The 23,896-nt window shown below is 40.4% G+C and overlaps 10 protein-coding genes across 10 annotated transcripts; 6 read left to right on the plus strand and 4 right to left on the minus strand.

Moving 5' to 3' along the window:
- Positions 1-11: 11 nt before the first annotated feature.
- On the plus strand, positions 12-2,123 carry PAS_chr1-4_0538 (Fatty-acyl coenzyme A oxidase; the record flags this gene model as incomplete). Its single annotated transcript, XM_002490628.1, has 1 exon — positions 12-2,123. The coding sequence occupies one exon, from the start codon at positions 12-14 to the stop codon at positions 2,121-2,123; it is 2,112 nt and encodes a 703-aa protein (XP_002490673.1).
- Positions 2,124-2,274: 151 nt separating this feature from the next.
- Positions 2,275-3,231, plus strand: PAS_chr1-4_0539 (Essential nucleolar protein involved in pre-18S rRNA processing; the record flags this gene model as incomplete). The annotated part of the gene is made up of 1 exon (XM_002490629.1): positions 2,275-3,231. The coding sequence occupies one exon, from the start codon at positions 2,275-2,277 to the stop codon at positions 3,229-3,231; it is 957 nt and encodes a 318-aa protein (XP_002490674.1).
- Positions 3,232-3,289: 58 nt separating this feature from the next.
- On the minus strand, positions 3,290-5,602 carry PAS_chr1-4_0540 (Hypothetical protein; the record flags this gene model as incomplete). The annotated part of the gene is made up of 1 exon (XM_002490630.1): positions 3,290-5,602. One exon carries the CDS (start codon positions 5,600-5,602, stop codon positions 3,290-3,292), a length of 2,313 nt encoding a protein of 770 aa, XP_002490675.1.
- Positions 5,603-6,074: 472 nt separating this feature from the next.
- On the plus strand, positions 6,075-11,099 carry PAS_chr1-4_0541 (uncharacterized protein; the record flags this gene model as incomplete). Its single annotated transcript, XM_002490631.1, has 1 exon — positions 6,075-11,099. The coding sequence occupies one exon, from the start codon at positions 6,075-6,077 to the stop codon at positions 11,097-11,099; it is 5,025 nt and encodes a 1,674-aa protein (XP_002490676.1).
- On the minus strand, positions 11,100-11,882 carry PAS_chr1-4_0542 (Hypothetical protein; the record flags this gene model as incomplete). Its single annotated transcript, XM_002490632.1, has 1 exon — positions 11,100-11,882. One exon carries the CDS (start codon positions 11,880-11,882, stop codon positions 11,100-11,102), a length of 783 nt encoding a protein of 260 aa, XP_002490677.1.
- A 478-nt stretch (positions 11,883-12,360) lies between these two features.
- Positions 12,361-12,879, plus strand: PAS_chr1-4_0543 (Hypothetical protein; the record flags this gene model as incomplete). Its single annotated transcript, XM_002490633.1, has 1 exon — positions 12,361-12,879. One exon carries the CDS (start codon positions 12,361-12,363, stop codon positions 12,877-12,879), a length of 519 nt encoding a protein of 172 aa, XP_002490678.1.
- Positions 12,880-12,892: 13 nt separating this feature from the next.
- PAS_chr1-4_0544 (Hypothetical protein) lies at positions 12,893-15,088 on the minus strand (the record flags this gene model as incomplete). Its single annotated transcript, XM_002490634.1, has 1 exon — positions 12,893-15,088. One exon carries the CDS (start codon positions 15,086-15,088, stop codon positions 12,893-12,895), a length of 2,196 nt encoding a protein of 731 aa, XP_002490679.1.
- A 179-nt stretch (positions 15,089-15,267) lies between these two features.
- On the plus strand, positions 15,268-16,503 carry PAS_chr1-4_0545 (Methylthioribose-1-phosphate isomerase; the record flags this gene model as incomplete). The annotated part of the gene is made up of 1 exon (XM_002490635.1): positions 15,268-16,503. One exon carries the CDS (start codon positions 15,268-15,270, stop codon positions 16,501-16,503), a length of 1,236 nt encoding a protein of 411 aa, XP_002490680.1.
- A 621-nt stretch (positions 16,504-17,124) lies between these two features.
- On the plus strand, positions 17,125-18,405 carry PAS_chr1-4_0689 (uncharacterized protein; the record flags this gene model as incomplete). The annotated part of the gene is made up of 1 exon (XM_002490636.1): positions 17,125-18,405. The coding sequence occupies one exon, from the start codon at positions 17,125-17,127 to the stop codon at positions 18,403-18,405; it is 1,281 nt and encodes a 426-aa protein (XP_002490681.1).
- A 324-nt stretch (positions 18,406-18,729) lies between these two features.
- On the minus strand, positions 18,730-23,700 carry PAS_chr1-4_0546 (Clathrin heavy chain, subunit of the major coat protein; the record flags this gene model as incomplete). The annotated part of the gene is made up of 1 exon (XM_002490637.1): positions 18,730-23,700. One exon carries the CDS (start codon positions 23,698-23,700, stop codon positions 18,730-18,732), a length of 4,971 nt encoding a protein of 1,656 aa, XP_002490682.1.
- Between the last annotated feature and the right edge of the window lie 196 nt (positions 23,701-23,896).

Here is a 23,896-nt window from a genome sequence, read left to right on the forward strand (position 1 = left end):
AAAATCACAACATGTTCAAAATTGAATCGATCAAAAGTCAGTCGCCGCAGGTGGCCATTGACAAGGAGAGAAAAGCTACCAAGTTTGATATCAACAAGATGTTTGAATTTTTGGAGAGTGGCAAGGATGAAGCTGCTCTCACAAAGTCTCTGATGCAACAAATCGAAAGAGACACCATCTTGAAAACTAATGCCAGTTATTACGACTTGACGAAAGACCAGCACAGAGAGCTCACAGCTCAGAAGATCGCCAGATTGGCTACTTATATTGAAAAGGATGCCCCATTCTTTGAGAACTTCCAAAAGAGACTGAATCTCATTGCTATTGTTGATCCACAACTAGGTACGAGAGTTGGGGTCCATCTTGGATTGTTTCTGAGTGCAATTAGAGGCAACGGTACGGAGGAACAGTTCAAGTATTGGGCTTTCGAACGTGGTGCCGCCTACTTGAAGGATGTGTATGGCTGTTTCGGTATGACTGAATTAGCCCACGGGTCAAATGTGGCGGGTCTGGAAACCACAGCTACATTTGATCAAAAGACTAAAGAGTTTGAAATCAACACCCCTCATTTGGGTGCCACCAAATGGTGGATTGGAGGAGCTGCCCATTCTGCAAATCACTGTGTGGTGTATGCCAGGTTAATTGTCAGTGGTAAGGATTACGGAGTGAAAACTTTTGTTGTCCCCATCAGAGACAGAAATCATAACTTACATTCCGGTGTGGCTATTGGTGACATTGGCGCTAAGATGGGCAGAGATGGTATTGACAACGGTTGGATTCAATTTACCAACGTCCGAATCCCGATGAACTACATGCTGTCCAAGTTTACTAAAGTGGACTCAGAGACAGGAGATGTAGAGGTTCCACCTTTGGAGCAGCTAGCGTACGGAGCTTTGCTGGGTGGAAGAGTTACAATGGTTACCGATTCTTTTAGAATGGCACAGCGTTTCATCACCATTGCTCTAAGATATTCCGTTGGAAGACGACAGTTTGGCGCCAAAAATTCCTCAGAGGAACTCAAATTGATTGACTACCCATTGCACCAGCGTCGTCTTCTTCCTTACTTGGCCCTGACCTATGCTCTGTCAATAAGTTCTTTTGATTTGTCCCAAACTTATGACTCCGTTTTGAGTAATCTAGATGCCGCCGGAAAGTCCCAAGATTTTTCTAAGTTGGGCCAAGCGATTGCCGGACTTAAGAACCTTTTCTGTGCTTCTGCTTCTCTGAAATCTACTGCGACCTGGTATGTTGCCCAGCTGATTGACGAGTGTAGACAGGCATGTGGTGGACATGGATATTCCTCGTATTCCGGGTTTGGTAAAGCATATAATGATTGGGTTGTTCAATGTACCTGGGAGGGAGATAACAACATCCTTGCAAGTAATGCCGGTAGGATTATTGTGCAATCTATTATCAAGTTGCAAGAAAAGGAAAAGAAGATAAAGGGTGACTTGTCATACTTGAATGGAATCAGCAATATCGACAAGGAAGCTATTCTGCTTCCTAACAAACAAAGTATGACCAACTTGTCCAAGTTGATTAATGCCTATCAGGGTACCATTATCCGTCTAGGTGTACGTTGTGCCGAATCCATCGGAAGCAAAAAGTCCACATGGGATGACATAGCAGCTCAACGAGTAGTCCTTTCCAAATTGAATGCTGTTTTATATATGCTGCAACATTTGGTTTTGAAAATTAAACAACTTGGAGACGAGGAAGCTCACAAACAATACCTTGTTCAAATTGCAGCTTTGTTTGCAACCTCACAGATAGAAATGAATTTTGCATCTTATTTCTTACAATTCAAGGCCATCGATTCGTTGGAACCTGTTGCTGATGTTGTGTCTGAACTGTGCTTATCAGTGCGGGACCAAGTCATTGGATTGACTGACTCTTTCCAATTTTCGGACTACTTTATCAACTCTGCATTGGGATCACATTCTGGAGACATTTACAATACCTACTTTGACACTGTTAACAATCTGAACAATCCGCAAGTCAGGGACGGAAAGGCGGCATACTCCGAGGCACTTGAAGCCATGCTACGTAGGGACCCACTAGAAGTGCGGGAATGCTTTGAGAAGAGTGACAAAGTATTGAAGAAGTTGGCTCCTAAGATTTAGGGTGTATTGATTACGTAGTAATGCTATCACAAAGTATCTTGACACTTGGATGTCCGATGGCTGAAGAAGTATTTAATTTATTATTTTTCGCGTGCTCATCTTGAGAAGAAAAAAAAGATACTAGAACTTTTAACCTGTACGGAGAATAGCTATGAGTAAAGCGGCCTCAACCTCGTTTTTAGATCTTTCCTCTGAAGACGAAGACGTAGAATCACATGTTATATCGGATGAAGAAGACTTGGATCTGCAGAGCAAAAATAAGTCACTGAAAAGAGGATTTGACGCATTTAGCGAGGACGATGAGGACGAGGACCATGACGAAGACAAAGGACAAGACGACCACAAAGATGGCAAAATTGCCACTGAACACAAAGAAGGGGACGATGACAAAGAAAGTTTTTTGAGTGAGGATTTAAATAACTTGACAAAGGAATCCAAGATTGTTAAATCCAAGCGTAACAAGAAGCTGACCCCAGAACAATTAGCCAAGCAGCAGAAGAAATTGAAGAAAACAGGTGTCGTTTATCTGTCTTCACTTCCGCCTTATATGAAACCTACAAAGATGAGACAGATATTGTCCAGATTTGGTGAAGTTGACAGATTGTACCTGAAGCCAGAAGACATACTGACCCAGAATAAAAGAGTCAGATTCGGAGGAAATAAGAAGAGAATGTACACAGAGGGATGGGCAGAGTATTTGAACAAAAAGGATGCAAAATTGGCCGCCGAGACGCTGAATGCAAATAGTCTAGGTGGGAAGAAAGGTACTTTTTATTACGACGATATCATAAACATAAAATATTTGAGTGGATTCAAATGGCACGACCTCACGGAACAGATCGCTAAGGAGAACGAGAGAAGAGAAGCTAAATTGAGACAAGAGTTAACGCAGGAGAACAAACTTAGTAAAGTGTTTATTAGCAATGTGGAAAAATCTAGAAATATAGAAAGGAAAAGGGAGAAATACGGGCCAAGCAAGAAAGATGAAGAGCTACGAAGAAGCTTCCATCAAAGAGACGTTGCTTCCAGAAGAGCAGATGCGCCGGCTGAAATCAAAAAGCAAAAGAAAAGTGAAAAATTGGAGGGTGTTTTGTCCAAAGTGTTCTAGCTCGTGCAAACCAGAAAATATTAATGCATTTATTCTATCATACTATATTACAAGAACTCTACTGTTTATCTTTCAGGGTCGTTACGTCTTTGTCTTGAGTAGAGTCAGTTTTGGGTTTTTGTGATGGATAGACCTGCAAACACCAGTCGTGAAGCATTTGCAATCCTCTATCCAGCGATATAAAATATTTCTTTTTGTCTTTGTTGAGTCTTTTTTTGCAATGGGAGTTGAACTGATCCCATTTAGCCTTGAACTTGGCCTTGGAATCCTCGTCTGGGAATCTTAGAAATGGCAGAAACTTTGTCCAGTAATGAAGTCTATTGATGAAGACTGGACGTAAGAGAATGGGGTCGGTTTGTAACGTATCTATGATTTGATTAATTTTGACCAGGTCATTTTGGAAAAAATAGCAATCCATTAGGGAGATGTAGTTGTACAATTTCACAAACGAGTTGCCGGATTCCTCTTCTAGCGAGAGGCATTCATTGACAAATGGTTCAGTCATGGAGAATAACCGGAACTTGACAGACAGAAATGCAAGATAGGCGTAGTCTTGCCCTTTTAACTTGGAACGATATACGTCAACAAATTCATCTACTTTGGTGGCGGCTCTGGATTCAAATATTCTGCTATTCGGTGTTGCCTTTAATAGTCTTTCTAACTGATAATTTAGCAGCTTGATGAGCATTGAACTTGAAAGATCAATCGAGTTTTTATTGACATGTGATAAGAGCAGCTGAATGTTGCCAGATTGTTCTAGTCTCTTTATGTCTTCCAATGTGTAAGTTTCCATGAAAGATTGATGTGTGAAAAATGTTGAACGAATGATGGTAGCAAGCTCTTTGAAGAGCTGTTGTTCTGTATCTTTAAACCACTCCTTGTCGTCGAGGTCAATGCACTTGGAACGAATAAGGTGGAGCATTTGCTGGTGCGATGTACCTGTTGGGTAATGGTCTCTCAAACTTTTCAATAAAGCAGAAACTCTGTATGACGTACTCTTGTATCGATAAGGATACTTGTGCAAGAATGCCCGCCAAAACAGAAAGATATAATAGTTGTCAAAGGGTATGTTGTTGCTCTTAAGATACTTGATTTGAGACATGATACTCGATGTAGAACCTTGATCACTGTATAATTTAGTAATGTACATTTCATTTGAATATTTCACTTTGTCTTGATAATCTTTGAAGAGCTCATTATTGATGTGAATTATGTCTCTTTTCTTGCACTTCAGTTCGACCATGGTTTTTATGACTCTTTTCTGAAAACTGATTATCAGAGAGTCTTTGTCCTCAGTCTGGGGTAAGTTTTGAAACTCTGCAAGATATGCCGCAACTTTATTCTGGAATTTGGACTTGATTTCAAAGTATGTAGCGTTAGATTTCCGTGTCTCTCTGATAAATATGTTGGATCTGAACTGAACATGGTCAAAAATTTGTCTCTCCTTTAAGAGTCGAGAATAGTTGAGAATTTCAGCTTGATTTCCTTCTCTGCAAAGGGCAGAATATATCATGGAATACGTTTTGATAGTTATTGGCAAGTTATGGGTGTTCCATAGGCCAAATGCAAAAAGGATGGAATGAATGGGAGTTTTATAATGGATCAACTGTGATATGTAGTATTCTAGCGATTGCGCAATACCTTTGTTAGAATTGGTAGTTAAATTGTTTTGGACAAATTGATAAAAAATCTGTTTAACTAGGGGATAATTATCCAATGACAGATAGACATGTACAAGCATATTAAGTATGGGGTTCAAATCATTAATGCGTTTCAAATATTTTGAAGCGACTTCATCGAACATGCTAAATTTGTTCACCCTGTAGCATAAATACAAGATGACAATGAGATCTTTGTTCTTGATGGAAAATGCGTCCAATGGGAATAATCTATAATGCCACCTGAAGACGTTATAGGCAGGCTTCAACAGTCCAAGGTCGTAGAGATACTTGATTAACGGGATTACCTCTTCAGTTGGTATTATCATTTTGTTCTTCTTGAATTTCTCCAGTAGCATTTCGGCGTAATATCCGTAATTTTCTTCCACATCTCGATAAAGTCTTCTCAAGAGCTCTCGACTGTAGGTGTAATCTGGTGTGGCAATGGATCTAGCGGTGTTTTTCGACTTGAGTGATTTATTTACAGCGTTGGGTTTCAATTTAAGCAACTCTTTTGGAACTTGGATCTCATGCACCAGCAAAGACGGTAGATCCTGCTGAAACCATTTTATCTCTGATGGTTCATTAGTGGATCCACTGTAGAACTTCAGAGGCCTGTGATTGGTGTTTGGAGGTATATATACATGGTTCAGTCTTGACAATCGAGATCGGCCACATCGTAAGGTGGGTATCCTTTCAATTAAGTAGATCATGCTGACATTGATGGCTTTCTCTGGTACTTTCAATGAGAAAAGTAAAACTGACCATTTTGTTTTTTTCAGTTGATAGATGTTGGATGCGCGGAGATTATGTAATTACATAATCATTGTGATGTTCGATGGCGGTCCTAAGCACATAGATTGTTACACTGTTATTGTCGCATTTATGCATCTGAAAATTTCATCTTCATCCTGGCCAACTAAACACCAGATAACCGGAAGATAAATGCATCAGTATCACGCTTCAATAACTACTCATGGACTCCTAACAGCATTTTATACCCCCCCCCCCTTGGCCTAGCCACCGTCAATGTGTTTCATTGTCTTTCCCCACTGGCTTATTGTATGGTCGTGTCCCCACCGTTCAAAGATTTGTACCTAATGTAAACAAACAAACAATCAACCTCCTATGCACCCATATCTGTAAATGACATTTGCTCTACGAAGTCTCTAACACAGCTGAACAATGAACCGAGTCAATGATCATATAAAACTGCTTGAATCATATAAAAGAAATGAGCCAACGATTTTGGCTGACAGAACGAACACCGCTGGACCGTTGTATCCCTCCTTGAATCTCAAATCTCACACGGTCACTCCCTTTGGCCTGGCGTCAATGCTGGTTCTGAAAATGCCCTTAGACATTTCTAGGAGTCCCTCAGAAGTTCAAATGTATGAACTGGCTTTTGAAGTTTTGCATAATGAAATTGGCCGCTTGAAACGGTGCGAAGTTCAACAGGTTTTCAAGACAAGATTGATGTTTGCGGTCAAACTGATGGATAATGATCAGTTTGAAACGTGCTACCTTCAGCTGACAAAAACTTTCGTTGAAATGAATAGAATGCTAAACGTGACGTTGAACGATAGTGAAACTCCAAGTATACATCAAATGATCCAGTCAATTCCATACACCAAAGAACCAGCAGCGTTCAATGGTATCATTGCATCCTTCCATACCGTCCTTCTACAGTACCTTTTCAAAGAGACGAAAGTGCTTACAACCCCTGACCAACTGGTTGAATCCATGCGTCCAAACTCCAACTTCTGGCAATGGTTTCATTCCTTAGATAGTGACAGCCAAACCAAGAGATCCCCCACTTTGATCAAGTTATTTCTTTCTTACACCCAATACCCAACTAATGTTTCCGTTCCTGTAGGCTCACAAATTTGCTGTTTACTAATTACGCTCATGTTTAGCAAGTTCACGAATAGTGTCCCATTGGAACTCATCCTAGATAATCTACATTCAACCATAGACCGATTGATCTCTGGAAATCGATTGGAGCCAATAAAGAAACAATGTCTACCATTTCTGGAAACGCCACAAGAACTTCTATTGGATCACCCCAAGTTTCAGTCAGTACTATCAGTCTTTGGGAGGCCGGCTAGACTTGATCTTGATCAGCTTACGAGTCAAGATTCTATTCAGCATTTTAACACTTTAATTAATAATTTGATATTATCAAGCAAAGAGGACGATGCAACACGAGATTTTTCACAATTGGAATCCATCTTGAGAAACTCAAATCTCTTCTCTAGCACAAGCATTCAGAACGATTCGTTCATCAAACATATTTACAAACTGGTTTCATTTATTATCTATTCTGATAATGCTAAATATTACGAATACCTGCCCGTCATACTGAAGCAATTCAAAGCTAATGATTCTCTTTCACTGACAACCGTGGTTGTAGAGATTCTAGATTTGATAGTGCGATTTACAAAGAGTTTGGATTCCAAAATGCATCATGAATTACTGTACACTCTTTTAACAGATGTTTTCAAACTTTTTTACAAGAAGCTTCCAGATAATCTAAATGAGAAGTTTCTCAACCGCATCCAGGATATCTCAAATATTTTTTTTCAAACCGGGATAAATGTATTCGAACTAAGTTTCAAAGCTAGCTTAAAACACTGGATGTCATCTATTGAACTGGAATATGTTATTCTAGTTCAACATGAAACTGCTCAGCAAAATCCGCTGTCAAGATTTGAGTCTCTCAAATTGAAAAATGACAGAATTGTTCATAAATTGATAAACAACCTTTCTTTTCTTGAAGCACAGGAGTTTTTGTCCAACAGCTTCAAAATTTACAATGATAACATTTTGAAATCATCCCCCAAGTTATCATTTTTCCAGAAAGAAAAGATGTTTGCCAAAACATTAGACATTTCATTAAAACTGCTGGCGAAACTGATAATCAAATCTTCAAAGCTAGACCTTGTTCTTCTTTCTGGAGGAAGCTCTCAGTTAATGACTCTCATAGTGGGTAATCTGTTCAATATTTTAGCTTCTACCTCATTGGTCAGAAAGAATGAAATAATTGGTTATTTAGTTGAGACCTATCTTTTATCGAATACAGATACGGGTTTAGCCATATATGTTGCTTTTCAGTACTTCAAGATCGCCGGTATAGACATACAGCTTTTCAAACTGAAGCCTAATGTTACAGTCGACAAAAAAAGCTGTTTAGCGGACTACAGTCATCTTTTCATCTCCTTCGGTCTTCTCATTGTTTGCTTGCAAAATCGTCAAGTTAATCAATCACTAATAACCAAATCTTTTGATTCTCTGTTATACTGGTTTCAAAAGAAGAGCTTGTTTGTAATTGAGAATTACGAAGACGACGAATCATTATTAAGTTTGGAGTTTGAGATTCTTTCCTGTTATGTCAGTTACGCTTCTTATCATGGTCTTTTTGCATATTCCTCAACTTTGATCAATACATATAAATCTGAGAGAATCTTTTTATTGTCAAGCTACCAAAAAAGTTTCCTTGATGGAAAATTGTTTGACCTGGCATTGGAATTAAAGTCTTTAGAGAAAGCTAATGCCTTGTTGATTTCAAACAAGAAACAAGCAGAAAGTTTGACATCCAATCTTACGGGAGTCGATTTTCTAGAGTCACTAGAGTGGAAACTTAAGGAGTATCGCTATTTAATTAATGCTGGCCAAACCCAAGAAGCAGAGACAAGGTTTTTTTACTTAATTGAACTTTTTTCTCATAATGAGCACTTGCAACTTTCCAGTAAATCAATGACGAGAGTGAAACTAGTTCAAATATTGATTCTTCAATCAGAATTATTGTGGTTATCTTCAGTTCTATTTACTCACAGCATACCTCACCAAAGCTACAAGCTTGGACGAATGTCGTTGAAGATACTTCAAAGTTTAGTTAAAAAGTTTCTTCCGAATCTATCTAACTTTACGGTGCATGAATTTAACAATTTCAAATGGCAAGTATCTCGCTTAACGATGAAAGTTCTAGAGCAGCTGATCAATCTTTTTGCATGCTGGAGTTTGACAAAACAAGTCGAATTTTATTTGAACGAATTCAATAAATTCTTAGAATCACACAACTTTCCTGTTGTCTTCTGTTACGCATCATATTTTATGGCCGAAGCATCACTACTGGTAGGGAATACATCTAGAGCTAGTGAGTTTCTAGTGCAAGCTGATACCATACATGAAGAATTACAAGTAACCGATTATTTACTGGATCTCTCACATCTTGCAGCACATGGATCCTATTTCATGGCAATCGACGAGATGGATAGCGCCACAGAATGCTATAGAAAGTTTTGTCAAATGTATGACACTATGATGTGTGCAAACCAGATAGACCATACTACTATGGAAATTAAGGACATGTTGAGTAATGGGATGCTAAGACAATTCAGATACTCTGAGGGGGATCAGATTTTGATCAAACAACTGTGTACTGGATTTGAAGTGAACTTAATCTTATATGCATCATCCTTGAAATTGGAAGCCATCAACTCTTTTAGATCAGCTCATCCGTTAGTAAAACTCGCAAAAGAGTATTACTCTCATCCATACCTTTCAAATGATGCCATTATACAGCAGCCCAGATCATCGTTCCGTGATGACAGCGATTACGAGGACTTGATCGAAAGCTGTCATACCGACTCACTGTTTTACATGTATCACTGGAAGAAATTGTTTGATATCTGTATGTTATTCAAGCATCAACTTGATGAAAGGGGGGACACTTGTAAGCGTTTACTAGGAATGAATGAATGCGCCCTTAGTAAGGCATTCAAACTTGACAAGGATGTGGCTCAGCTCAAGGAGGGGCCAAACCAGATTTTACCCGATCCTGATGATATACGCATCCTAGCTTCTCAAAGTAGGGCTTATGCGCTTGACTTTAATATTGTTGCAAAAGTACGATCAAATCTTTTCCCTGAAATTACAGTGATTGAAGTTGACATTTGCTCGGTAACAGGTGATATGCTTCTTTCTTACTTCAGTTCTGCTGAGGATTCGGTTATTATAAGAATACCTTTCCAGCCGAATACATCATGGAAAGTATTTAAAGACAGGTTTAATGATATCATAGAGGCAAGCGCACAAACAACCAATCAAGAACGTACCACAAATGTAAGAACAAAGGCGGATCGACAGGATTGGTGGAAAGAGAGGAGAGAATTAGACTTAAGGTTGCAGAAAATGTTAGAATCGTTTGAAAATGATCATCTGGGTGCTTTAAAGGGAATATTTAGTCCAAAAAATTTTGAGCCGAATGTGCTAGAAAAGTTCTCTTTGGATCTTAAAGAAGTTTTGAACTGTAACTTTAATAAAGAAACTGAACTGTTTAATTCTCGTTTGTTTTTGGCCTTAGGAAACCCAAAGGAGTGGAGCTCATCCGATGAGTTAAATAAACTTATCAAATACGTTACAGCAAACAAATTACTGGACGTTGAAGGTGAAAGTCTTCTAATCAGAAATCTGCTTGAAAAATATTACGACAGTGACCAGCAGCCGCAAGATCAACATATCATATTGGTACCTTCCAAAGATTGTTTAGAGTTTCCTTGGGAATCACTTCCAATTCTTCAAATTAGATCAGTTTCAAGAATGCCTTCTTTGGAAATGTTAAATGAATTGCTGGCAAGATCAAGCAAAACACGATACTCTCTCAAAACTGACAAGGTTTTCTACCTTCTCAACCCTTCAGGAGATCTAACTAGAACGAAAACTACTTTTAAAGAGAAGCTAGAGTCAAAAACCAAATGGAAAGGGATTACAGACGAAAGACCAACAGAATCTCAGTTCAAGGAAGGCTTACGAAACGATCTGTTGATCTACTTGGGTCATGGAAGCGGTCAACAGTACATCAAATCCAAGACGATAAAGAAACAGAATAACTGCAGCAGTTCTTTGTTGATAGGCTGTTCGTCTGGGGCTCTAAAGGGAAATAATAGTTTATTGGAACCGTACGGTCCAGTCTTTGATTACCTAATTGCAGGGGCTCCCATGGTACTGGTCAATATGTGGGATGTGACAGATAAAGATATTGACAAGTTCACTGTAGGGGTATGTGATTTCTGGGGGCTTTTTGAGCCTTATCCGAAGGAAATGAATATCTGTGAAGCAGTTGCACGTTCTCGGGATCTGTGTACATTAAGATTCTTAAACGGAAGTGCACCAGTAGTTTATGGGCTTCCATTATATCTGACGCACTGATCAGTCATTAAAGTACTCTTGGAGTTTGAAGAGGAAGGTAAATAGCATTCGATGAGACTTTTTAGACATATCCAAATACATATCCTTCTTCAGAATTATGTCTGTGTCCTTAATGAGAGGATGTAGATTAATAGTTACAAATTCTTCCTCGATGGCTAAAGTCTGTTCGTTCGAGTCTGAGCTGGTAACTTTAACAGCAGGACCTTTCTGAGGTATTTGATACTCCAAGGTGTGAAAGTACGATAGTTCTTTTCTCAATTTGTCAAAATATGCCTCGTCAACCTGCTCAACGAGTTGGTCTGGAATTTGAACACTTTTGATAGATACCTGACTATTTTCAGAGTTCCGTATATCCATGGGTATCAGTTGGGATCTAATTCGATCTTTGCGGGACGATACGATTGATTGAAGCACTGTTCTGCTGTTTGGCACGTACGAAGAAGTGCCTACAGACTTGCCGTCCAAGGAGGGTGCTATTGTGAGATCTGTCTGCGATTTCTTGACAACAAATTTCAAAAGATGAGCTCTTGGAACGACCAGCTTGGCCAGTGATACATTTCTTGTGGGAGAGATTAGTATGTTGAGAAATGGATTCAACAAAAGACTTTCGGTGACTTCTTTGGTCTGATATTTACTAGCCAACGCCTTAGATTTGCCGTCCCACTTATGGAAGGATGTTAATAGGGGAGATTTTATTCTTGATGGGGAAGTTTGACATGACTGGATGATCCTAGACCTGATGTTTGGTCCTTGTCCTTTCATGGTGTTCCTAGAACAGACCATTCAGTGATGAGCTGGGTAGACATTATTCGCTAAGCAAGTTGATATGTCGATGGGAACCATCAAGGAAACCGATTGTGTAAAGTGGTAATTCCATCGCCAAAGGAAACTCTTTCCCCTGTCGTTCTTCAAAACAGCCTCCAGTCCACCATATTCTCATTAGGTAGTCCTGATCTGAGCAGCAATTTAGGCCCTTCAACCTTGGAACCCCTCCCGTCCAACTCCACTCATTTCCTGGCGCGAGAATCATTTTTCCTTTTACTTGACACATCTGGGAGGATAGACCACTGTGCCATTCATAACCTTCGTGAGCTGCAAATGCGGATGGCCAACTACCAGACACAGCCCATAAAACTCTTTGCGAGGAGGCTGTCAACACAGCCGTCTATCGGACTCTACAAAGAGTCGATGTCGTCCATAGGAAGTCAAGGTAAGTTAGCTCTGAATATTCTACCCATTATGGCCAACTAACATCCCAGCAATGATTTTGACAGCAGGTTTTCACGGTGATCCGATTGTAAGCAAATTTCATGGAATGACTATTTCATCAGTTTCCTCATTATGTGTGGAGCCGGAACCGTTGCTCCAATTCAACCTGCAAGTTCCAAGTGCTACTTCAGACCTATTACATCAATTCAATTCGTTTGCCATACATATAATGCCTCCTACTATAGACTCTATTAGGATCGCAAGAGCTTTTGCTCAAGGTACCAGAATACACAGGGACAGTCAGGGAAATTTAGTCCACACAAAACCTTTCATGAGTCTTGCCAAAGACGATTGGAAACTGCAAGATATAAACGATAAGGTTCAGATCCCCATCATCAGTCATGCTGAAAGAGTTTTCCTCTGCGAAAAGAAAGATCTTTTTCAAGTAAATAACCATGAACTTTGGGTAGCCCAAGTAAATGATATACTGATAAACGAGCCCAAAAAATCCGGAGGTTTGCTCTATTTTGACAGACATTTTCATAATATTGGAACCAAGTTAGAGAATTAGCATAGTAATAGAATCATTTATAGCTCCATGTCTGATTATTCATGGAACTAAGAGAATTATACAAACCCTGAACCGAATTGTGTCCAATTGGCGATGTTGGCCGACTGGCTAAGGAATAAGTGCTCTCGGTTACACCCCCTGCCGCCCTAAGAGAGTTATTTTCAAGTGCTAGACTATTGACATCATCCTCGTATTTGGATATTTCAGATCTGTATCCTTGTAAAGCCTCTTGCTTTTGTTTCATTCTTTCTTTTCTGGAGGATATACGTCTTTCTACTTCTTCTTCTATGCACTGTTGTAGTTCAATTTCAATTTTATCTATGCTTTCAAGGAGCTTTTGCTGTTTTGCTTGCAACTTGTCCTTTCTTTTAATTATCAATGCTTCGTCGTTTTTTAATTTTTCCAAGATCTCCTTCCTGGAATTAATGGTCTCGGAGTATGCGTTTTCTGTGGTTTGAACGCTTCGAAGGTTTGCCTCGTACGTCCTTCGTTCCTCCAAATATACTTCGTTCAGTTCAGTTTCTTTGGTAAACAGATCCATGTGTTGAGATTCTAGCTCGGAGTTCTCTTGATCCAGTTTGCTCAATTCTTGTTTTAAGTCAATCTTTCTCCGGTAATTCCTCTCGTCCGTTTTATCGTTAGCATAAAGCTTCTTCTTTAAAATCTCAATCTCATTCTTGATTGCCTGAGTTCTCTGGCTGTAATCTTTGCGCGTCTTTTTTAATTTGAGTTTCTCTCTATTCACATGCTCATTAGTGGTGGCTAGAGATTCTTGAAGTGTGAGCAAAGGAGTATTCTTTTTCGCCTGGGAAACTTTGCAATTGGGAGATATTGTGCTAACAGTAACGTTAGCAAGCAGAAATTGTTTGTTTGACTCAGAGATGTTGTACAATTCAATGTCATACTGAGACAAAGGTGAAAGCCCATTGACAACTATTATTTCCCTGTCATCGATAGAAGCTGAACAAACTTGGTACCAAACAATACCATTCACACGGATTTTAACTTCATTAATTTGAACCCTATAGAGTTCAAACGCGATAGCGGTTTCTCCCACATAAGATGTGAAACATTGCACAATAGATGTTAAGGATGTTGAATCATTGTGCTGAATTAAGGCAGTTCTATTTTGATACGTTTCTGTGTCCATTTCACCACTATAAAGATCTTGTTTGTTGAACATGGTCTTTGCAGCAGACAAAAATGCCCATATTGGTTGTTGTATTTTGCTTAGAGAAATCGATCTCAGCTTCTTGTCAAGAATGGCACGATTAGAACTCACAATGGAAAAGTGGATAGATGGCACAAATGAAAAAATAGCAAAATTTTCGAAATTTCTAGCAACCACTGCCAATGGAGAGGAAACACTGATAGTTTCAGAAACAACTTCGGTAGGATAAGAAGCCGGAGCAGACATTGCGGATGAGAGTTTATTAGTAAATGGTAGGGGTTCAATGTCTTCAGGTATTTCAACTTCTAGTATGGAGTTCCCTATAGATTTCAGTCCTATGTCGTCATGGTCATTAGAATCCTTTTCAGTGGATGGAGCAAAAGGAGCTTTCAGCTTGAGGGGCACTTTTTTAGTCAGGTTGATTAACACGATATGCATAGAAAAAATAGATGAACTGAATTGGACAAAGAAATCTAACAGGTCGCTGAACCTTGGATTGTTCAATCTCTTGAGGTATTGTTGATGCAAGAGTAAATCGTTCAGTCGGTAGTAAAGAAACTCTGTGCTCAAGTTGACCCTGGAGGGCAGTTTCAGGAAGTCCTTCAACCAATGGTCTAAAAACTGGATATTAAATATGATAAATAACGTCAGGAATGCATTGCGGTAAAACTTGTGTTTCGGAGAAGTTATGGTGGAGGCAACAAAGGCCTTAGCTAAAAGATAAACGTACTTCAATGATTTCGGGCTTCGGTGCAATAAAAGGAAGTACAAACAGACGTCAACCACAAAAAACATAAACATTGAGTAAATCTCTTGAACCGTGACCTGTGTGTTATGGCATGACCAAAAAAACACGATCTTGCCCATTAGGTTCTTGGAGTAGCTGAATATGCCGAAAGCGCTCAAAATCAACAATCCCAGCCACGACGGCAGGGTGATGAAGATCACGGTCAGCGCAAACGTATCCAGAAAAGAGTGCTCTTTGAAGATCTCTTGAGACTTTGGTTTTACTATGGGTTTCGGTTGGGATGGAGGCATTGTTAACAACCCATTTGATGTAGGGGAATGAATGGGAACTTTAAGCTTCGAGCTAGAGTTTTCATTAGCATAATAATAGAATGGTAGTGCGCTGGTAAATTACGTGAAGTTATGCACCATCCGAAATATCGCCAAAGTCCAAGCCAGTTTCACTAAGACCGAAGATTTGGGGGAAAAAAATGTCTTTGCAAGCTATAAAGTTCGACAGACAAAAGACCAGACTTGACATTCTTGATCAATTGCTGATCCCTTATCAGACGAAATACATCCAAGTGTCGAACATTGATGATGGGTACTCGGTGATTCAGAAGATGCAAGTGCGAGGCGCCCCTGCCATAGCTATTGTTGGGTCATTTTCCATCACTTGTGAGTTGAACTCGGTCAAAGACGGCCAAAAGAATAACCACGGCTACGATGTGTCAGACTTATCGGTTTTCAAAGCAGCCCTAGAGAAGAGAATTGATTATCTGATAAAATCAAGACCGACAGCAGTTAACCTCGTCAATGCCTGTACTGCCATTAAAGCGATTGTTGAAACCGCCTGTACTATTGACGATCTATACGCAGAGGTGTTAAGGTACAGCGTTGTATTGTTTGAGGATGACCTCAAGAATAACTATAGAATTGGTGCCAACGGCGTCAGATACATCGATAATGAGCTATCAAATTTTGAAGGACCGTTTGCGGTCATGACTATCTGTAACACTGGCTCTCTTGCGACGTCAGGACATGGAACAGCTCTGGGAATAATCCGCTCGTTGTGGGCTAAGTCTAAAGCGAACCCAAGAAATGCCGATGACAAAACGATTCAGGGTCAGAAATCGTGGTTATCCCACGTCTATGCCTGTGAAACCAGACCGTATAACCAAGGTTCCCGACTGACATCATACGAACTAAATTTTGAGAAAATACCGTTCTCCCTGATCACCGATAATATGCCAGCTTACTTAATTGATTCTCTCTTCAGCCAGAGGGTGAACTGTCCATTACCATCGAGGGCGCCTGTCAAATTCATCATCGTGGGAGCTGATAGAATTGTTACCAATGGTGATCTAGCCAACAAGATTGGTACCTTCCAACTTGCCCTTATTGCATCTCAATATGATGGTGTGAAGTTCATCGGAGCTGCTCCTACCACTACCATTGATTACACACGAGACTCTGGCGATGACATTGTTATTGAACAGCGTCCTGCCAATGAGCTTACATCAATTCTAGGGGGACAGGTTGATAGCTCTGATCAGTTTGTTACGGACTCTGAGGGGAAAGTTAACCTTTTGCGCATTAAGACTGCCACGCCAAACATCGACGTGTGGAATCCTGCATTTGACGTCACGCCAAACCGATTGATCGATTCAATTGTCACCGAACAGGACTATCTGGTCAAAGATTCACACGGTAAGTTCAACCTGTAGGTTGGCTTTTTGTGGGTATTGACCGAAAGGGTATTTACCGAAAGTCAGGCGGAAATATCCAGGGAGCCAATCGTGCGAATTCATGGCATCCGCACTTTTTTTCAATTCCTACGTATTACACACAATAACGGGAATACACTTAACCAAAAACCATGAAGGTGGTTTCTGTCATCATTGACCTTTCACAGTTTAAGGTGGACTAACTGCGGTAATAATTCCACCTAGAAAATTTTACAAAAATTTCACACCGGTTGTACCACGTTCCCGTCTAAATTTGGATTGAGCCTCACTTTGACATACCTTTCTTATCCGCACGTTGTTCTTGCTATCGGCGAAATGTGGTAACTGTAGCAATTCTGCATAGATAACATCCTTACATATTTTATTGCCTTGTTGCATAGCAACTGAAAAATTTTTGTTTCCTTTTGTAAGCACCTTACAAAAGGATGCATGGTAACACATGAATTTTATGTGCCTTTGTTGTGCAATACAGACAGGGTTTCCTGACATGGAGGGTGTTTTTCGGGAATTATCCAATCTATTTTACTCGTTAACTTGACACCACAGGAAAATACCTACGCAACTCGTGTTTACAACCGTCGATTCTGGTTCCAAGTGACAATGATTCACGCTCTGAACATCGAGACGGAGGATAATAAACCTGGCATTCAGCATGCGTTGCTCAGAAGGTTGCGGAGGCTGAAGTGGCTAGCTGCCTATAAGAAGTCCATTGTCTGCATGGCCCTCTTCGGAGTGGTAATTGCGACGGTCAACATGGCATACACGCCCAAGTCAAGCAGTATTCCATTGGACTTGACGTCCAAGAAAATACTGATCAAGAAAGATATGCGTGTGGCTTACTTATCAAGGCACATCGGAACCACTGAAGACTTTAAGTATATGGCCGACCATCTCGGCTTGACCAATGTGACGTACCACCAGAAAGATCTTCCCAAGTTGGGAATTAGAAGGGAAGAGTACAAGAACAAAGCACTTGAACCACCGTATGATACTGTTTGTGAAGACAACGACGCTGTCTTTGTGTCTGATGATCTATTGGTGGGATGGCCGTTGGTTATGCCTCAAAAGATTTGCAAAAATTTGTTCTTCATCATCACTAATAGATTTGATTACATGGCAAGTGGAGACGAAAAGGATATTTACCATCAGGATATGGAACGAGCAGTTAATAGGAGAACCGATCCTGCCAAGTTCATCATAAACAATCCTTTTGAATACAACTACCTTCTTAGCAGAAACGTGTTCCCCGAAGATCCCCCGCAGCTCATCAGACCGTTCGGATTTTCAGATATCGAAGATCAAAAGATTCCAATGGATGACATCAATCGTCCATGTCTTATAATTAACCGTGTTTCCCAAGACGGTGACCTGATGTCAAAGCTTGTCAAGGAAAAATCAGGCGTGGAATGTAAGGTTCTAGGCACCAAATATGGTGGTCCGAAAACTTTGGCAAAATACAAGTCTATTGTGGTACATCTACCGTATCAGGTTGCTACCATGAAAATGTGGGAGAATATTGCCTATGGAACCTTGATGGCAATTCCTAGCCCTGAGTTCATGACACAGCTTTGTGAAGAACACCATTGTGCACAATCCAATGATGTCTTTGAGACTAAAAGGGTTATTGATCCCCCGGAGGACTGGTACAAGTATGTTGACTTCTTCTTACCTGAATGGGAAAGATGTTTTATACAGTTCGGATCCTGGAGCCAGTTGAGTGACATCTTGAAGAATAGAGATTATTTGGCAGACGTTGAATATTGTGAGAACCGTATGATAGAAGCCAGGGAGGAGAATTTGAACTCCTGGGCCGAAGTGTTTTACAACATTACTATAAACCTTGAGAACTCAAAAAAGTTAGAAGAGGCCAAACAGGCTTAAACCGAATCAGACTCCGAGCAGAGTTCCATAAACTTAGATTAATCATATTCTGGCTTGATATGCCGTTCCCTGAACACTAAACCACCATGGAATCCTAATATTCAAGTACCGCATATTGCTTTTAAAGCACTTAATGATAGTTCCTTTAATTCAATCCGTGGAAGCATCAGGTTAGTCAACTATTCATCCTGCTTATTCCCAAAGATAATCTGTGCCATCTTCAGTTTTCTACCGGCACTGTGCTTGCTCACTTAGTATAATAACTTTAATAAACCTATAAAGAAAAACAATTGATTTTATCTACTGTAAAGTTGTTGATTTTTACTAAAATCCCCCAAATCCAGTACCGGTTGGTTGCAGACCAATGCCAGTACCATTGGTTAACAACAATCTTTGAGACCCTGCCTGTTCATCATCAGCATTTGTTTCTTGGCTCTGCCTCTTCTTCAGATCCTTGTACAACTCGTTGATTCTGTCCTGATTATTTTTGGCAATGGAGATTTCATAAGGCTTAGTGTAATCACCCAAACCATGAAGCCAGCTCAATTCTAAAATTGAGTCGGGGTTGACTAGATGATAACAGGCATACAAAGTGGCTACAAAGCACTCCTTATTACCAGTCTCAACGAAGTACTGCAATGTTTCAGATGCAACCTTCTCACTACCAGAAATGGCTGCAGTTTCAATGACGTCGCTCCACAACCTATCTGTTTTCAAAATGGAAATAGCTTTGTTCCACTTCTTGTTCTTACGGTAAAGGACTGCTGCAATTTGTCTGAAAAAGATTACCTCATGTTTCTCCAATCTTTCTGCCAGTCCTAGAGCATCAAACTTATCGTTGGATTCAATTACTGATCTCAAAGACTTGTAATCCTCTTCTTCAATAAGCAAATCGTGGTATGCTTGATTCACAATAGAGTTATTTTTGTCCAAGACGGAGATTAAGAACGGCTTCACTAATGGGAGGTTGTCCGATTTTTGGAACAACTTTACTACTCTTGGTAAGTCGATTCTTGGAATCATAACAGATAGCAAGTCCGTCAACAACGATGGATGCTCGTTCAGGTAAAAGTTGATAGCCTTGTAGTAGATTTCTAAGTTCGACACCTTGACAATAACCTCCTTGAATGAGCTGTGTTCAAATGCACTACTTGATCTTTCAATGATAGTCAAAGCAGCGTTGTCCCACTCATCGTAGTGACAGTATAAGAAAATCAGTTCAGGCCATAGATGAGCAGCCTCACAAGCTCTCAAAACTTTTGGAATGTTGATACGAGACCAAAACAATTTCAAATGCTCCATGGTTTTATCTGGAGAATACTTCGTGTACAAAACAGCAAGCTCAGTAAACATACCCATATGAGCACGTTCCAACCCTAGACCGTTTTCAAACAATGAAAGAAGTTGGTCAAAGTATCCAAAGTATTCGTATTTGTTAACAAGCTCGTCAAGTTCCTCGGCATGAATGATCAAATTCAAACCACAGATCTGGGCCAAACGGAATTCTTTGTTATCGATACAAGCTTCGTTGACTTGCTTCCATACCTTCACATTGGATGCCTTTCTAGCACAATCGACAGCAGCTTGGTAATCTCCCAGGTAAACTAAGGTAGATGCCAGCTTGCTGTAGTTAGAAATACTGGAATAAAGCAGCTTCGCAGCTTCATAGTTGTGCTTTTCGTACAACTTGTCACCAATAGATTCAAGATCAGCAGCATTTGACAATTGCAAAAAGTGTTCAATATCGTTCAATCTATCTGTGTTAGCATAGGCATTGATGATAGCGCCGTCAACCTTTGGTTCTCTTAAGGTTTCTCTAGCCATCTTTAGGAATGGAATAAGTTCCTCCTCTTTTCCTGCATGCTCCGCAATGTCAATGACTTGCTCAAAGTTGGAAGGATCGCCAGCCTTGATATAAGATTCGATAGCCTCTGGAATTCGTAAACCATTTAGCTGGGCAGCACCCAATTGCGACCACAGTTCAGGTTTGTCAAGCTTTTCAGCATATTCTTCACCTCTATCAAGAGACATGACATCTTCCACTAGCACCTTCAAAGCCTTACCGTACAGTTCAAATTTGTTGTACACCTTGAATGCCTCTTCATACAATCCAGCTTCTGTGGCCAAAGAGCCAATCTCCTCCGGATCAAAGTCATCAAGCTTTTCAATGTATGAATCAACTCTTGTTTGATCAGCCTTGATGGCGGTCAAAATCAATAGTTCCTGTAAGGAAGGGTTATCGTTGAAAGGGGAAGGCTCCAAGATAATCTTTTCTAACAGCTCAATCAGTTCAGATGGCAAGTCGGCGTCCATAAAAGCCTCGACAGCCAATGATACTGGCTCAGGATCTTCAAGTTCTGGAATGGCAGTACCAACAACTTGGTCGATAAGTTGTCTCCTGTACATGTTGTCTTCAGAAAGAACAACTGACCACAATTGACGGTCAGATCTACTTAATAAGTATCTTGCTTGGTATTTGAACATTGCATTTTCATTTGTTATTTTGATGAGTTCTTCATCATTTTGACCCTTAGAATAAGCAATGTAAGCAAGGTATGGATCTCTCTTTTCACAATATTTACCAACAACAAGTGTATCGTAGTTATCGTTATCCTGCAAGAATTTTTCAGGATTGTTGTTAGAGTCAATGTAAATTTTGGCCAAAGTGTCGTACACGGTTTTGTCAGCAGACCCTCCTTGAAGAGTTTGTTCTAAGAAAGGAAGCAACAGCTTCAATCTGTTTCGCTTTTCGACTTCCTCTACCAATGGGGCAATTGGAACTTGGCCAATTACTGTTTGTAGTAGGGATTGTATAATGGCCTCATCACAATCAACATCCAAAAGACCTGCAATGACTTGTGGTGTTTTGGAAGGATTGACTTGCTGAACATAAACTTCGATAAACTTGAAAAATTTATTCTTGTACAGGTACAATACCAAATCATGAACAAAGTCATAACGATCACAAACAATGATCAAAGGTAACTGGTCATCCAACTTAGCTTCTTTCAAGAAGTTCTTAACTTTTTCACCATTGTAGACGTTATTCTCTCTGGTGACTCTCTCGATTTCTTTAACTTGTCCCAACTTAGCAGCGGCTTCAATGTACTTGAAGACAACTTCTGGTTCTTGCGTTACGTTAACAATAGAGGCCAAATAATAGTATTCACCTTCTGTGCACTTAAATTCCTCAAACACCTTGATCAAAGTTACTGGTCCTATCAAGTCTGAATATTTGGTGGCCACTTGAATCACAACCTGCAAGTTCTGTGCAATATTCTTGGAGAGCATTTCTCTTAAACATGCTACAGATTGTTCAACGTTGAGTTTGCCAAAGTAGTTGACTAACCAGTCGGTTGGAAAAGCTTGAGTGTTCACAATCACTCGCTTAATGTCCTTGATATCGTCAAAGTGCTCCAATGCTCTTTGAAACAAACCAGCCTTTTCTGCCAATGCGGCAATAGTTGGTCGGTCATATTGCGAAAACATGTTGTTCCCCAGAATAGCATCAGCCACTTGAGGAGCATGCAAAAGATTAATCTCCAATAACCGCGTTTGCAAATGGCCCTCTGCTGGTTTATCATCTTTTAATGCGTCCAAAAGGAAAGCGGTACCTTGCTGAATGTAGTTTTGAGACAAGAAAATATCAGCAATTTTCTCAATGTCTAAACCTGGAGTTTGTCGCAATAAGGATGTGGCAAACTCAGCCGCTTTGTCTGGATTCACTCTAACAATATTTTGAATCAAGATAGTGTATTCTGGGTGATAGTTGACCTTTTCACAGTAAGGCAAGATCTTGTCAAATTGGCCAATTTCAGCAAGGCATGACACTACCTTAACTGGAACTTGTGCACGCATGTAGACAGCCAAGGCAAGTGTGGTATCAAAAGGCTTGACGATGTCACCAAGCTCCTCGGATGATTGCAGCTTGTCTTCCTTTAACCATTTCTCGAATAGAGGCTTCTTATCCTGTTGTAGAACGGGCTTAGCCAATTCGATGGACTCGAACTTGTTTAAGGTTCCCTTGTCCAATAGGATGGAAAAGTAACTCAAGATAGGGGAGATCTGACCTGGGGCTGGCTGCAAGTTCTTCAGACGGTTGATCGTCTCAGAAGTTCTCAGTTGTTCAGAAGAGGCAGCAATCTTGGCAGCATTGTCGTAGTCTCCTGAGGCTAAGCACTGATTAAATTGTTGAGTAAAAAGATTCTCAGCTCCTGGAAGTCCACTTCTTGAAGCAAGAGATAGAGCCAAAGGAATGTTAGAGAGCTTGTTCAAAATATAAGGAATGAACGATTCTCTGGAGAGGTCAACAGTTAGCACCTGGCCGCTTCTGTTGATGGCGATGATACCGGTACCATTGTTGTATGAAGCGGCAGTAAATACAGGCTCTGCCGATATTCTGTTTACAAACAAACTGGTGCTTGACTCAACATCGTACAAGTGAATGAAACCGTACTTTGTAAGCAGATAGATGATACCGTATTTTTGAGAAACATGGACGGATACTGGGAAATCATTGGCTGCATCTGCAGGAAAGAAAATGTCCACATTCTTCTTCTGGAAAACAGGAGCTCCCTCTTGATGGTCAATTTCAATTACGTGTAATTGACCACCGGTGGCCGTTCTGTTACCACATACAAATACCTGTGTGTCGACGGAGGCACCGCTCAATTTCAATGTGGCGAAATTACAGACGTGACCGTCGATTGCCTGGGAGATATTTCTTGCCTTTGAGTACAATTGGATGTGGCCTACAATGCGTCCCTCTTCTTGAGCGATACCAGTGACTGCAATCCAAGTGTTGTCCTTGTTCGATACATAGTTGATGATCTGGTTGTTGGTTAAAGAGACATGTTTATCGGCCAATCTAACTGGACCATCCCCAGTGCCATCAAATACATTCCACTCAAAAATTGCGTTCTGAGTTACCAAACCAAGAGTCTGCTCATTGAGCCATTTCCAGAATATAACGGGTTCTGACATCGTGAACGACTTTAGTCTCTGTTTGGTATCCAGGTTGAAGATCTGTAGGGTTGTTCCGTTAGCACGCAGAGAAATAACGTTCTGAGATGGATGCATGATGGCATTATCCGCTGTCATGTTCTTTTTGGTCACATTGTTGTTGTTGTGCAAGTCAATGATGCTGACAGTGTTGCCATTGGCACCTTGTTCCCTGACACACACGAAACGATCAGATTCCAACGTCGTGGATCGAAAATCCAGGAATTGGGGCTGGATGCCGATATCGGTCAACTGAAGGGGTTCTGTGAACTCGATTGGAATATCGCTGGACATCTTGTCGTTAGTTCAATGACCTGGTGTCTGGATTGTTTTCCAAGGAAGGGAAGAGTGATTTGTCCAGAGCTGAATCTGAAATGGCGGTCGCGAATCTGTGATGTAAGGGCTACGGCGAAGCCAGGCCGGGTGACACGGCAATACCGGACAAATCGAGAGTCCAAGGCGGAAAGTGCGCAAGACACAGGCAGTGCTA

Source organism: Komagataella phaffii, chromosome 1 (assembly GCF_000027005.1).
Source record: "Komagataella phaffii GS115 chromosome 1, complete sequence".
In the NCBI taxonomy this organism is placed as follows: domain Eukaryota; kingdom Fungi; phylum Ascomycota; class Pichiomycetes; order Pichiales; family Pichiaceae; genus Komagataella; species Komagataella phaffii.